Source organism: Schistocerca piceifrons, chromosome 10 (genome assembly GCF_021461385.2).
Source record: "Schistocerca piceifrons isolate TAMUIC-IGC-003096 chromosome 10, iqSchPice1.1, whole genome shotgun sequence".
In the NCBI taxonomy this organism is placed as follows: domain Eukaryota; kingdom Metazoa; phylum Arthropoda; class Insecta; order Orthoptera; family Acrididae; genus Schistocerca; species Schistocerca piceifrons.
In genome coordinates this window covers 29,435,237-29,451,391 of record NC_060147.1, presented here as the reverse complement: position 1 = coordinate 29,451,391, position 16,155 = coordinate 29,435,237, and the positions used below count along the sequence as shown (strand labels likewise).

At 44.5% G+C, this 16,155-nt stretch overlaps 1 protein-coding gene across 1 annotated transcript in view; it reads right to left on the bottom strand.

The window, feature by feature from the left end:
- Window positions 1–16,155, bottom strand: part of LOC124718654 (nematocyst expressed protein 3-like) — a 62,212-nt gene that overhangs the window by 12,652 nt on the left and 33,405 nt on the right. Inside the window, exons 2-3 of the mRNA XM_047244282.1 lie at window positions 11,921–12,239; window positions 2,302–2,594 (exon numbers count right to left, since the gene is read on the bottom strand). Coding sequence (XP_047100238.1) covers window positions 2,302–2,594; window positions 11,921–12,239 — 612 coding nt within the window. The remainder of the gene's footprint in view (window positions 1–2,301; window positions 2,595–11,920; window positions 12,240–16,155) is intronic.

Sequence of the window (16,155 nt, the reverse complement as noted above, 5' to 3'; positions counted from 1 at the left end):
CCATTATCCTTGTTTTGCTTTTGTTGATGTTCATCTTATATCCTCCTTTCAAGACACTGTCCATTCCATTCAACTGCTCTTCCAAGTCCTTTGCTGTCTCTGACAGAATTACAATGTCATCGGCGAACCTCAAGGTTTTTATTTCTTCCCCATGAATTTTAATACCTACTCCGAATTTTTCTTTTGTTTCCTGTACTGCTTGCTCAATATACAGATTGAACAACATCCGGGAGAGGCTACAACCCTGTCTCACTCCCTTTACCGCTGCTTCCCTTTCATGTCCCTCGACTCTTATAACTGCCATCGGGTTTCTGTACTACCTCTTTATCCTTGACATCACTGTCAATGAATATTTATGTTACCGGCTGTATTTTTGTTGGTTTGCATGGAGATCTGTTTCTAAATAAATCGTAACCATCACAAACAGACTTTCCATATATTGCTTTTCTGTGAGTGTTATGACGTAGTTCACTTTTTTTATTTTATGAAAAATGGAATTTCGCGATTTCAGTTTACAGTGTAATCAGGCAATAGTATCACACAGAAAGCGTTACCAAGAGACATGGTAAAGTTCACTTCTAATGGTGACTTGATGGCTTTAACTTATGGTGTGGACTTGGCTAACTGAAGAAGGCTGGGGTGGTGGGCTGTCTTGTTAATTGTTAGTGGTGTCGCAACTACCTTGTGCAAACATAATTGAAGGCTCACTCTTTCGAAACCCGTTATTTTCCCAAATTGTGACGCATAAGTACATCTATAGAAAATGTGATCTCTTTGGTTGGTTGGTTGGTTTTGGGGAAGGAGACCAGACAGCGTGGTCATCGGTCTCATCGGATTAGGGAAGGACGGGGAAGGAAGTCGGCCGCGGCCTTTCAGAGGAACCATTCCGGCATTTGCCTGGAGTGATTTAGGGAAATCACGGAAAACCTAAATCAGGATGGCTGGACGCGGGATTGAACCGTCGTCCTCCCGAATGCGAGTCCAGCGTCGAACTGTGATCTCTTTGATCTCTAGGTGTCTGTGGACAGGCAACCCCCTCTAATGCCCCTCCAGGACAGCACACCTGCAAGTAGGCACTGCAGTGGAAGCGTGTCCAGGGTTAGCCTACCCACAGGCGCCTAGAGACTGAAGGGTGGGTAGTTTCTGTATAGGTACATTTTTAATGTGCTCAGCAAAGATGCATAGATAACCTCGGTGGTGTTGCCAGACTCTAGGATCTTACAGGAATCCTTGTTCTGTCATGCATGTACTTATTAATGTTGTGCCCCCCCCCCCCCCCCAATTGATCATCCCATGGAGGGGAAAAAAACAGGATGCCTAAAAATGCTTAAACAGCCTTTGCTGCATTGGAGCATGTTCAGATTTTGTTGAACGTTTTCTAACAGTCCTAGTCGTTCCTCTTTGTACACCTGAGTAAAAATTGCAGTCGCACTGCACTCGAAAGGAGCAGATATCATTAACGGGGATTGCAACCCCACATTGTCCTTAGAAGAGGGTTGAATAGTGCGGGGACATCAACAGTCTGAAAAATTGTTAAAAACGTCGTTCTGTCGCACATCCCACTACAAACAACCGTTTTCAACTGCGAAATAGGTGTGAAGGAATACGCCCTTTATGCCACTCCTAGAGAGCTTCTGGTATCGATTCTGAGCGGTAGTTTGTTTGAAAGATTTTCCTTGGCTGTCCATAAGAAAACCGTGTGATTTCAACGCTGGGCGTCGCAATACTGACCTTCATTACAGACGCGTCAAAAGAATGGGGGTGTTGTGAATATGAAGGGGTGTGATGATCTTTTCATCATGTGACACGTACATGGCGGCGTTGGGCAGAATTTTGGTGAATGTGGTGCCAATGTGACTTCGTTAGCTTCTTACACTCCACATGAACTTCTTAGCTCTGCTCTGTAACATTGCAGAACTTTTTCACCGTTACAGTGGAAGACTGTAGACAAGGGTTTTGAAAAACCTGAGTCTTTGAAACTGGCGGAATTACAGCTGCGAGGACGGGTCGTGAGTCGTGCTTGTGTAGTAGCTCAGATGGTAGAGCACTTGCCCACGAAAGGCAAAGGTCCCGAGTTCGAGTCTCGGTCCGGCACACAATTTTAATCTGCCAGGAAGTTTCACATCAGCGCACACTCCGCTGCAGAGTGAAAATTTCATTCTGGAAACCTGAGTCTTTGATTCCGCACTGTAGTAGTATACTCCACTGCTGTTTCTGGCAGGCGACCACAGCTGCTAATGACGCTGCGGCTGGTAGAGAACGCTGACGCGCAGACCGGCAGGCAGAGAGTGGGGTACTCACCGGTAGCGCTCTCGGCGTCGGCGCGGGCGGCCGCGGTCTCGGGTTCGGCGCCCGGCTCGGCCACCGGCTCGGGGAAGATGACGGCGGTGTCGGCGCGCTGCAGGTACTCGGCGATGCGCGCGCGCTCCTCGCCGCCCCAGCAGCCGGCGGCGGCCACCGCGGCGGCGGCGGCGGCGGACACGGAGGCGGAGGAGGCCGGCCCCGAGCCGCCCCCGCTCTCGGGGGTCACCGCCCCCGCGCCCGGCGGGTCGGGCGACGCGGCGATGGCCGCCGCTGCCACGAGTGCGCGGACCCTGCACAACAATAGCAAAGGTTCATCTAGGCTGTTGTCGTCAGTGTTTCAGTAAAAACCACAAGATTAGATTAGATTCCGTTTTCGTAACATAGACCCAAAAATGAGATGACTCTCATGCGTGTGAGACATGTCAGAAAGCTGCTGTTGTTGTGGTCTTCAGTCCAGAGACTGGTTTGATGCAGTTATCCATCCTACTCTAAGCTGTGCAAGTTTCTTCATCTCCCAGTACCTACTGCAATCTACATATTTCTGAATCTGCTTACTGTATTCATCACTTGGTCACCCTCTACGATTTTTACCCTAAAAAAAAATGTTCAGATGTGTGTGAAATCTTATGGGACTTAACTGCTAAGGTCATCAGTCCCTAAGCTTACACACTACTTAACCTAAATTATCCTAAGGACAAACACACACACCCATGCCCGAGGGAGGACTCGAACTTCCGCCGGGATCGGTTTTTACCCTCCACGCTGCCCTCCAGTACTAAATTGATGATCCCTTGATGCCTCAGAACATGTCCTACCAACCGATCCCTTCTTCTAGTCAAGTTGTGCCACTAACTCCTCTTCTCCCCAATTCTATTCAGTACCTCCTCATTAGATATGTGATCTACCCATCTAATCTTCAGCATTCTTCTGTAGCACCACATTTCGAAAGCTTCTATTCTCTTCTTGTCTAAACTATTTATCGTCCACGTTTCACTTCCATACATGGCTACACTCCATACAAATACTTTCACAAACGACTTCCTGACAAATCTATACTCGATGTTAACAAGTTTTCTTCTTGAGAAACGCTTTCCTTGCCATTACCAGTCTACATATAACATAAAAAATACAAAACATTTGGACATAATACTTACTACCCTGATAATCTGTCAGGAGATTGTCAAAATACGTGAATACATTACAGTAAACTCAACTGCTAATATCTACAGCATCAACACACAGTCAGAATTAAACATTGTTAAGCACTTTTAATAAATTTATCATACACAAAATACCTAATCTTGACTGTTGTGATCAAGTCCTGTCAAAATTGAAATCTAACAGACATTTCTACTTAAGCTTGCCTAACAGTCCCCGTTAATATATTCATCTACAGAGTAGAATGAGTTGCCTACCAAAAATAATTCAACCGTTGTTTAAACCGTGCTGTATTTGAAACCAAGTTTTTAATGGTTGCTGGGAATTTACTGAAAATGTGTATTCCTGAATACTGGACTTATTTTTGGACCAAGGTGATATTACGCCTTTATGTAGATTGCTCTTATTCTTAGTATCGATACTATATATTGAGCTATTGGTAAGAAGAAGAGATATATTGCTTGCAACAAATTTCGTTAAGGAAAAAAATACTGAGACGCAGATGTTAAAATACAAAGTTCCTTGAACAGGTTTCTATAGAATGTTCTTGAATTTACACCACAAATGATTCTTATTATATGCAAAATTTTTGCTCGGTTTAGTGAGTAACCCCAGAATATTATCCAGTATGACATAATAGAATAGAAGTAAGCAAAGTATGCAAGGTTTTTTTTATACAAATATATCTCCTACATCTGACGTCATTGTCTGTGCAAATGGTTCAAATGGCTCTAAGCACTATGGGACTTAACATCTGAGGTCATCAGTGCCCAAAACTTAGAACTACTTAAACCTAACTTAACCTAAGGACATCACACACATCCATGCCCGAAGCAGGATTCGAACCTGCGATTGCAGCAGCATCAGTGCAAATACAGACTAGTTTAGGCGCTGAACACGTCTAGCACCGAAAGGGTTATAAATAACTGAATTGATTTTACAAAACGCAACACTCATACAGAAAAACCGAAAAACTTGTGTGTTCTTACAAACGAACTTAAGATTTCTGGCACGAGAGCTGCAGCAGCCAGAAGTGAGGTGAGGAAAAGGGTACGTTGTGCTTGAAATACATTACCAACATAACCCCATGCTATTTTCTCCCTTTTTTTGGGGGGGGGGGGGGAATTGTGTGTGTTAGCATCTCCTCTACCAACAATGCTATCAGAACTACAGGCTACCATCAACAGTGCTTATGAGCAGACTGATAGGGACATGCTGCGCCGAGTGTTCAAATGGTTCAAATGGCTCTGAGCACTATGGGACTTAACATCCGAGGTCATCAGTCCCCTAGAACTTAGAACTACTTAAACCTAACTAACCTAAGGACATCACACAACACCCAGTCATCACGAGGCAGAGAAAATCCCTGACCCCGCCGGGAATCGAACCCGGGAACCCGGGCGCCAAGTGTGGGAAGCACTTTTAAATGTCAAAAAATGTGGAAAATGCATTTCGGGTTTTTCCATGTGTGTACAAAGGCCTGTTACAATATGTCAAATAATATAGCTCCAGCTAATCTCTGCTAGTACGTCAATCATTTATAATAACTTTCTTTTCTAGTTTTATTACAATGTGCGATGCATTTCGAGCTGTGGGGGGTCATCTTCAGGTATTCAATATCTGTTTTATATCATTGTTCGAGACAAGCTAGCACTGGTAATTTTGAGTCTACTTGCAAATCGTTAATACACTGTGTTTTAATGTGGCCAAATTTTTTTTTTTTTTTTTTGCAAACCTAAGACAAAAAAAGAAATACTTAGTTTCCAATAATAGTTACAGAGACGTAAATGTGTTTACTTGAGGGCAATTCGAAGACTGTTTGAATGTACAGGTGTTACATTTTATGTACACACAGACGTTGCTCGTTCTAAGGTGATAGGTTTTTATCTATGCACAGAACTTATTTGCAACACGAAAATCTTTTCTGTATATATTAGATGTGGCTGTGTGTTACATAACGGTCATAACTATTGCATGCTTTCTTCTTGAAAACTTAGTTAAGCGAATAACATCTATCTACAGATCAAACGTAATGCCTTTACAACTACAAATGTTTGTACGCATGTAAATAATAGACATGCTATACCTAACGACTGTGTAACCACTATTGGATATAGCAAGTAATTCTCTTCTCTGTCTCAGTTTTGTAAAAAAATTGTAGCTGCAATAATGCACAACTTGTAATATGTCTATATACACTTAATAGGGTCAGTGTTAACCAGTTCTAAACAATGATGTAAGACTGATACAAAACTGATGCAGGTCTCAGTCTGCCGGCCAGCCTGGATGTAGATTTTAAGCGATTTCCCACATCCCGCTAAGTGAATACACGGCTGGTCCCCCGCGATGCGGCTAAGTTACATAGCTCACAGACATCTGACCGCATTCGCACTATTCCGTGGATTACACTAGACGCAGGCAGTTGGGGTACACTGATTTCTTCCCAGGTTGTAAGGGGTGGCGACAGGAATGGTATCTGGCCACCCCTTACAATTAACATTTCACATCCGATTAACCAGCGAACCCCACCTGTCGGGATTACTGCTTGGCAAGAGAGAGAGAGAGAGAGAGAGAGAGAGAGAGAGAGAGAGAGAGTAGTATGTTATGTCTTGTCATGGGTTAAGCCTCTTCCACTTTTGTCTGTCCATAGCCAGTCTTTTCATGTCTCAATATTTGATATTGTCTGGCATTTTATATCTTCTATTTCCTCTTCCCTTATTCCCTTCACCATTCCTTCTATTCCTTCCTTCAATAAACAGTCCCTCCTCAAACAATGTCCAATCCAGTTCCGTTTTCTCTTTCTGATGAGTTTCTGCATGTTTCTTTCTCTCCAACTTCTTCATTCCTTACTCGTTCTTCCCATTTCACTTTTTCCATTCTCCTCCATATCCACATTTCTCGCGCCTCCAATCTTCTTTCATCTTCCTACCTCAATGTCCAGGCCTCTGTACCATACAATGCAACGCTCCAGATGTAACATTTGGCCAGTCTTTTCCTCAGATTTTTGTTAAGTGGTCCGCAAAGTAATTTCTGTTTCCTCTTGAATCTTTCTTCTGCCATTGCAATTCTTTCCCTAATTTATGTTGAGCAATACGTACCATCCATTATTACGCTTCGCAAGTAATCGAAGTTATTCACCAGCCCTATTTTCTCTCCCCTTTCCTCCAATCACCATAATTTTCATACACACACACACACACACACACACACACACACACACACACAAACATTATATATATACAGGGTGTTTGAAAAATGACCGGTATATTTGAAACGGCAATAAAAACTAAACGAGCAGCGATAGAAATACACCGTTTGTTGCAATATGCTTGGGACAACAGTACATTTTCAGGCGGACAAACTTTCGAAATTACAGTAGTTACAATTTTCAACAACAGATGGCGCTGCAAGTGATGTGAAAGATATAGAAGACAACGCAGTCTGTAGGTGCGCCATTCTGTACGTCGTCTTTCTGCTGTAAGCGTGTGCTGTTCACAACGTGCAAGTGTGCTGTAGACAACATGGTTTATTCCTTAGAACAGAGGATTTTTCTGGTGTTGGAATTCCACCGCCTAGAACACAGTGTTGTTGCAACAAGACGAAGTTTTCAAGCCCGCATCTCGTGGTCGTGCGGTAGCGTTCTCGCTTCCCACGCCCGGGTTCCCGGGTTCGATTCCCAGCGGGGTCAGGGATTTTCTCTGCCTCGTGATGGCTGGGTGTTGTGTGCTGTCCTTAGGTTAGTTTGGTTTAAGTAGTTCTAAGTTCTAGGGGACTTATGACCACAGCAGTTGAGTCCCATAGTGCTCAGAGCCATTTGAACCATTTGAAGTTTTCAACGGAGGTTTAATGTAACCAAAGGACCGAAAAGCGATACAATAAAGGATCTCCTTGAAAAATTTCAACGGACTGGGATCGTGACGGATGAACGTGCTGGAAAGGTAGGGCGACCGCGTACGGCAACCACAGAGGGCAACGCACAGCTAGTGCAGCAGGTGATCCAACAGCGGCCTCGGGTTTCCGTTCGCCGTGTTGCAGCTGCGGTCCAAATGACGCCAACGTCCACGTATCGTCTCATGCGCCAGAGTTTACACCTCTATCCATACAAAATTCAAACGTGGCAACCCCTCAGCGCCACTACCATTGCTGCACGAGAGACATTCGCTAATGATATAGTGCACAGGATTGATGACGGCGATATGCATGTGGGCAGCGTTTGGTTTACTGACGAAGGTTATTTTTACCTGGACGGCTTCATCAATAAACAGAACTGGCGCGTATGGGGAACCGAAAAGCCCCATGTTGCAGTCCCATCGTCCCTGCATCCTCAAAAAGTACTGGTCTGGGCCGCCATTTCTTCCAAAGGAATCATTGGCCCATTTTTCAGATCCGAAACGATTACTGCATCACGCTATCTGGACATTCTTCGTGAATTTGTGGCGGTACAAACTGCCTTAGACGACACTGTGAACACCTCGTGGTTTATGCAAGATGGTGCCCGGCCACATCGCACGGCCGAAGTCTTTAATTTCCTGAATGAATATTTCGATGATCGTGTGATTGCTTTGGGCTATCCGAAACATACAGGAGGCGGCGTGGATTGGCCTCCCTATTCGCCAGACATGAACCCCTGTGTCTTCTTTCTGTGGGGACACTTGAAAGAACAGGTGTACCGCCAGAATCCAGAAACAATTGAACAGCTGAAGCAGTACATCTCATCTGCATGTGAAGCCATTCCGCCAGACACGTTGTCAAAGGTTTCGGGTAATTTCATTCAGAGACTACGCCATATTATTGCTACGCATGGTGGATATGTGGAAAATATCGTACTATAGAGTTTCCCAGACCGCAGCGCCATCTGTTGTTGAAAATTGTAACTACTGTAATTTCGGAAGTTTGTCTGCTTGAAAATGTACTGTTGTCCCAAGCATATTGCAACAAACGGTGTATTTCTATCGCTGCTCGTTTAGTTTTTATTGCCGTTTCAAATGTACCGGTCATTTTTGAAACACCCTGTATGTTTGTATTAACATAGGTCAAAGTTCTTCGTTTTCGAGTAATTAATAAAAATTGCCGTTCAACGGCTTTTCAGGTATAAGGCCAACAACTTCAGTAATCTATGCGCCTATTTGCTTCATTGTATGGTGTTCTGTTGTCAGGGAGATTTGTTTACACTTGTCATTCGCCTATCTCAAACATGTTCCTAGTCTACACGTATTACAGGTAGTGAGTTGACTGAAATTTCACCGGTCAAAGACGGCGGGATATTCTTTTTGTGAGCAGGCGGACATGATTCTTATGTACGGCAGCGCGAATGGTAATGGATACAAGCCAACACGACTGTATCATATGTTGTTTCCAGACCCAAGACAGCAGAATCATCCAAGCTGTGGTGCTGTGTATCGTTGCTCTGCCAAGACAAGCTTCGTAGCACCACAGGCTATGGATAGAGGAAGACCACGTGTTACTCTGACGCCTCATCAGGGAGAGCACGTTCAATGGACTGTCTAAGAAAAGCCAGGTATCGGCGCAAGACAAGTGGCTCTGGCATTTCGTAGATCGCAAACTTCAGCGTGGAAGATACTTTACTAGCACCTCACGTGTATGTAACATCACCACGTGCTGCGCCCTATGCATGCACATCACCCTCCATGTGATAACTTTTAACTATAATTTGTTGCACAAGCTGCCAGTCCGTTCGTTAACAGACGTGGCAACGTTTGGAAGAGATGGAGTAACAAATTTCTACAGTCAGCACATATGGATCGGTAGCAATCATGTTACAGCAAAGCCCAGACATCAGCACCAGTTTAAGACTAATGTGTGGGCTGGTATTGTACATGGCTGCCTGGTAGGACATACATTCTCCCAGAACGTCTTTCAGGTGCTGTTTTCAGGGACTTTACTCAGAACTACCTCCAAGACCCACAAGAAGATGTGCATTTCAAATAAGAATGTAAATGTGGTTTACACATGCTGGAATTTCAGCACACTTCAGGGTCAGTGTTCGAGATGTACTGGCTGGTATGTACCATGACGGTTGGGTAGATAAGTGACTTCCACGGTCTGCACGTTCCCGCGATCTCAGTTGCCAGCGTTTTTATCTCCGGGGGCACCTAAAGGAACTTGTCTACGCAGGGGACCACGTGGGTACAGAAACATTTCATTGACGAGTCACGAAAGTCTGCGAAACCATTCGAAGCCGTATCTGTATCTGAAAGGGTGCGGCAGTCCACGATTCGACGTGTGCATGCGTGTCTAGAAGTAAGAGGAGGCCATTTAGAGCGTTTGTTTGTGTGTTGTTGATGAGTTCGTGTGTTCGTGAACTGCATTCAGCTAAATAATAAACCTTCACTAGCAACTAGGAAACTAACGAGTTTCGGATATATCAGGTTTATATGAACTTTTTTTGGTTTGGTATAAGAAACTTGCCCCAAAGCTTGTAAAAGAATTTTTGAAATGTGCTTTACATACAATGTTGAAAAAAAGTATTCCATATTTAAAGAAGTTATAGTATGTACCAAAACAGAACAAAAATGTCCTTTGCATATGCATACCTTAAGGGCTATGAGCACTTGTACACCTTCAATTCTGTGAAATACATTCATTCTACTGTAAAGTCTTCGCTGTTACGAACGAGCTACAGAATGCAGTAAACAAATGGGAACACGTTATTCTGTCACTGTGAATCAGCAGAGCTCGCCGCCCTCTCTCTCACATGGTCACGATCTCGGCTTTTTATAACAGATTGGAGTACGTGCACTGACCGCTACGGTAGCAGGTTCGAATCCTGCCTCGGGCATGGATGTGTGTGATGTCCTTAGGTTAGTTAGGTTTAACTAGTTCTAAGTTCTCGGGGACTAATGACCTCAGCAGTTGAGTCCCATAGTGCTCAGAGCCATTTGAACCATTTGGGTACGTGCACTACACTCTCTTGTACACTAATTTTCTTCCTTTCAGGATAAGATACGTCGCTGTGTGAGCTCACGAGATGTGGGACGAGTGCACAGAGATATTCAATCAATAATATGTACTGTTACTACATATTCGTTTTCTGCTTCACCCACTAGCAAAGGCGATGTCATTATCAGTAACATGGATTGCTATTTATTAATCAGAAATAAAGTATAAAATGAAAGTTTGAAATTGAAGAATGGACCAATTCCTTACTACGTGCCATTGGGTATTATGGAGTTACGAGCAACGTTCAGATGAATTTTATGTTGTAACTGCAGATCCTCTGCATAAATGAATGTATAAATGTTCGTTTGTTCACAATTGTGCATCCACGAAAGTTCTTGATCGTCTGCTTTGAGACACTGAGAAAACGTTGAACTCTAATATAGGTGTGTTTTTAGGTAGCTATACCTTTTGAGATTTTTTGTAACAACATTTCCCAATTATTCAATTTATGGAAAAAGGTATATCACATATATTAAAATACATATAGAAAGTGTACATACAGGAGATAATCTACGGTCAAGATACTTCCAGCTCCGCTGCCACTACCAACGTCAAAATATCGAAGCATTCGGTCAAAAACTTTGGAAGGTTTGCGATTGGGAACATTTACAGTTTCTATGCAAGTTCAAACGTAGATGCTCGTTTCTTCAAAATTTCAAATCTCCTAAAGTTCCACACAGATTGCTTTACAATTTTGACACAAAATTGCACACAAATACTCACGTGTCTGCATGTACTACTGGTACGTCATCTGGTATATATGTAATAAAAGAGGAGACGTTCAGAATTGTTAATCTGCGAAAATGTTTGACCGAGTATTTTCAAATTTTGACAGAACGTTGAATTCTAATGCGGCTGTGTTTTAGGTACCCAATTCTTTAATGTATGTAATACAAATAGTATATAATATATAACGACAAAATATTATTACCAAAAATCTCAAAATGTACCTTTCCACTTCAGATTTTTACAGGCTACTGTAACAAACATTTAGACACATATACACCGAATATTTGTTAATATATATGTGAAACGTTGTTAGCAAACAGGAAAGTTGTATTCATAGTTTATTGTTTTATAATCAGAATACTGCTGCAGGATCTGGAAGTTCAATAACAACAAAAAAAGGCTGAAGGTCAAAGAGAGGGGGTTGATGGAGCGGTGAGGTGAGATAGACACAGAAAATGGAAATGAGGAGATGGACAGAGAGAGGACAGGAGGAGATGGAGAGAGAGGAGGGCGAGAGGAGAAGGTGGACAGAGAAAGAGGAAGAAGGTGATAGAGAAAGGGAAGGGGGTAAACAAAGAAAGGGGGAGGGGAGGTGAATAGAGACAGGGGAGAGTAGGAGATCAGGACGTAAACACAATTCCCATACATATTAGGGACGTGAGCTTTTTCTTTTCTTTGTTTTCCATTTAAGCAGACCGAGCCACAACAAAGCATGTACGGGTAAGGCTTGTATTTTAGATATGCGGTCAGATGGGTACGTCGTCCTCACCTGAGCAGTCCCTGAAGGCCCAGCGTGGCGGCCACCGCCGGGGGGCTATCGTCGGAGGCGGCGCAGAGGGCGGGGTCTGTCTGGACGGGGCCGCCGCTGCCGCCGCCGCCTCCGTCGCTGCTCCGCCCCCGCTCTTCGTCGGAGGCGGAACACGAGGACGTAGAAGAAGGCACCGTTGCGGAGGCGGAGGCGTCGGGCGCGAGGTGCTCCGGCTCGGGGGCGGGGGACGGCGAGTCTGCGCCCGGCGTCGGCGCCGCGGAGGCGGACACGGGCGCCGCGACGTCAGCCGCCGCCGGCGACCGCGCCTCCTCCAGCTCCACTGCACAGACAAAGAAGGCGTCGTGTCAGCACAGCAGTGGGGAACAGGTGCGAGGCTTGCAGGGGAAACAAAAATAGTAAGTGTACATACAGGAGATAAGCTACGGTCAAGATACTTCCAGATCCGCTGCTACTACCAAAGGTGGCAAAGTACTATGGAACAGGTGCAAGGCAAGCAGTGGAAACGTCAACACTACTATTACATACAGGAGATAAGCTGAAGTCAAGATTCCTCCAGCTTTGCCTCCCGAAGTACTTGACTGCTCGTCTACGATATCTGTGACAAATGTAACAGCTTTTGGTATATTGTGCGCACTGTCGCCTCTATTGCCAAACCCTCCGTAGACTTTTGTTGCGGTTGTTCCTGCGGCTTTTTTGTGGCATTCGTGGTGTCTGCCGGTTCTGTGGCCTGTTCGAGGTCGGTATTACGGTTTTGAATATCATTGTTACGAACACTACAATCTCTGGCGTAATGGCAGTAATAGACGTCGTCGTCTTCCTCTGTCAGTGAGTCAGAGAGAGTTATTTTGCGTTTGATTTGATTACAGTCTGGGGTGTCTGATTTGTCCGTGTTTTCCGTTTGGGCTCCAGTTGGGCTGGCTTGCGTTACAGTTGTGTTTAGTACCGTTGGGTTCAAGGTCTCACCTTGTATGAATTTGATTGGTTTGATGCGTCCTTCGCATTTTGTAGTGTCGTATGTGCGTCGTCGTGCTGGAGTGGATGGGTGATCTTGAGTCGTTAGCAACGCTGTTTTGTGCAGTTGCTTTGGTTGGTCATGTGTGGTGTGGTTTTCTGGTCTCTCGGTATCAGGATTTGGGGTTATCACGTCTATTCTCAGTAGTTCGTCTTCGACTTCGTGTTTCCTGTTCATAAGGGTCGTCTGGAATGTCATTCAGTGCATTCTTTGTCTTTTGAATAGTTTGGCGGCTTCTGGTGACATTTGTCCTGTGAGTGTTAGGTCGTCTATGTATTCAGTGATTGCGTGATGGCTGTCCTCCACGTTTGCGTTGTTTATCAAGCCTGGAATGTGACCATTGTTGGGGTAGTTCTCAGGTAATAGTTTTTGCCTCTTACGCCAGAGTATTGCACGTAGATGGTTTCGGTGCCTGGTGGATGGTGACTTGTATGATCTTGTTTTTTCAGGGGTTGATTTATGGAGCATGTTTGTTAACCCAGGGGGGGGGGGTTCAGTCGCCATAGTCAGTACTGTCAATTAGTCTATCAAGCAGCTGTTTGTAGGTCGGCAGACGCCACCCCTGCTCTTATTGCAAATTCGGTTTCTGTTCCTCCAGAGAATGCAATCGATGGGCTCTGACGCTCGACAGTCCGCGCGTTTGTTGCCCTTTTCACCACACCTTGAACAGGTAGTACCTGTGTCTGCGCAGGCTTTGGTTGTATGGCCAAAGTCACAACAGTTGTAACACTGGCTCACTGACGTAAAGTCTTTGACAGATAGTGATTGGAAGTCTATGTACACCCTTGCTTTTTTGGTGAGGTACCAATAAATTCTGGGTGTGACTTCCAACACTTGATGGTTGTATCCCTTTCCTTTGGGCCCTGTGCGGAATCTGATTTTTACGTCTTTGTCGAATTCGCCTTTTGTGAAATCGTCACTGAGATTTTGGTCGTATAGACACTCAAGAAATTCTCTATCCGATATAGTGTCTGTCACTCGATAGACTACCACCAAAGGTTGCCGCTTTCTGGGCCCTTCACACGCGATATTCTCAATATCTTTCGCCTTTTCTATTATTTTCCTACAGTCCTCCTGTGTTGCTGCTTCGACAATCACAGCTGTCTTCGTGTTTCTTATTGACTTAATGTGTAGGTTGTCTCGTCTTGGGTTCATGTTTTTTGTCAACGTTTGTTTTATTGTTTTCGTGTCTTGGTTGTTCAAAATGGTTCAAATGGCTCTGAGCACTATGGGACTTAACATCTGTGGTCATCAGTCCCCAAGAACTTAGAACTGCTTAAGCCTAACTAAGTTAAGGACATTACACATATCCATGCCCGAGGCAGGATTCGAACCTGCGACCGTAGCGGTCGCGCGGCTCCAGACTGCAGCGCCTAGAACCGCTCGGCCACCCCGGCCGGCTGTCTTGGTTGTTGGTAGGCTTTATGAAGAGAGTAGTTGCCTGCTTGGCTTTTGCCACCTCAATGCGTTTATGTTCTTTGGGTGCGGTGGAGAGTGCCGCAGCGTATGTTAGTGTCTTGGCCTGTTGCTGTGCCTGTTCAGTAAGCTTTCCTGTCAGTTCCCTAATTTGGTCCCTGAGCTCTTGGTTTATTTCAGCGAGTTTTGTATTGTCTTTCTCGAGTTTGTTGAACTGTTCTGTGAGAGACTCAATTCTAAAGGTCCTTCACTGGGGCAGCTGAGTGTTGAAGTTCGCGCAGTAGATCTTTGTTCTGCTCTTGCGGCAGCTCGACTTTTGCTTCTGCTAACGTGAGTTGGAAAACCAAAGGGAATATTTTATTCCTTATCGTATTCAGTACGCTACTCGATACGTGTTTGGCCTTTAATTCCGCCCCAATGTCATTTAATAGCTCGTCAATTGCAGCGATCTTCTGGCTCGGTGACATGACGGAATATTCGTGGGCACCAGACGCCATGCCTATAGGTTACTGGAGCATTTAAATTCACATAATTTGCTGTCAAATGTTCAATTTGGTTTTAGAAATGGTTTAACAACTGAAAATGCTATATTCTATTTTCTCTGTGAGGTTTTGGACGGATTAATTTAAAGGTTGCGAACGCTAGGTGTTTTCTTTGATTTAACGAAGGCTTTTGACTGTGTTGACCAAAAAATATTACTGCAGAAGTTGGACCATTATGGAGTAAGGGGAGTAGGTGAAAATCCCTGACCCTGCCGGGAATGCGAATTTAGAGATGGCAGTATTAGAGGAGCAACGTGTCTGCATTAAAGTTTACGGGGAACTTCAAAAGCCGGCCGAAGTGGCCGTGCGGTTCTAGGCGCTGCAGTCTGGAACCGCGAGACCGCTACGGTCGCAGGTTCGAATCCTGCCTCGGGCATGGATGTGCGTGACGTCCTTAGATTGGTTAGGTTTAACTAGTTCTAAGTTCTAGGGGTCTAATGACCTCAGAAGTTGAGTCCCATAGTGCTCAGAGCCATTTGAACCATTTGAACTTCAAAAAACCTTTACAGAGGCACACCAATTCATGCAGAAAGCCTACGGTAATGAGTGCCTTAACCATACTCGTTGTTACGAACGGTTCAGACGGTTTAATAATGGCCGGACGGAAGCTAAAGACGAGCCTCATTCAGAACGTCGACGCTCATGTTAGGAACGACAACGAAGTTGTGCGTGACGATCGAAGGCTGACTGTCCGAGGGACTGCAGAAGAACGCAACATGTCAGTTAGATCGTGACAGGAAGTCCTGACACAGCATCGTGGAATGCATGGTTTTGCTGCCAAGTTCCTCCTGTGGTTCACAAGTCGAGATCACAAAGACCTTCGCGTCGCAAACTGTGAAGAGCTTTTGGATCGTGCAAATGAGGACGAGGTGTTCCTTAAGAGAATCATAACTGGTTATGAGACATGGGTCTACGGTTGTGATGTTGAGACCAAGGTTCAATCTTCGCAATGGGTGGGGAAAGGTATTCCAGGTCAGGTCAAATGTCAAAGACGTGCTGATAATTTTCTTTGACTTTGTAGGAATAATTCATCATGAACTCGTGCTACAGAGACAAATTGATTGGCTTATTTCAATAGTGGTACAAGTACATTACCTCCACATTTCTGCCTATAATGCTTCTGAAATTAATGATCCAAACAAACAGAAAGAAAGGTTCATCTCTAGCAGGAAGCCATATGCTTGAATATTTCTGGGATCTTAACTGCAGATTTTTCAGCGCTCATTTAATTTTAAGACTCTCTATCTCAAAGTGAACAAAAATGG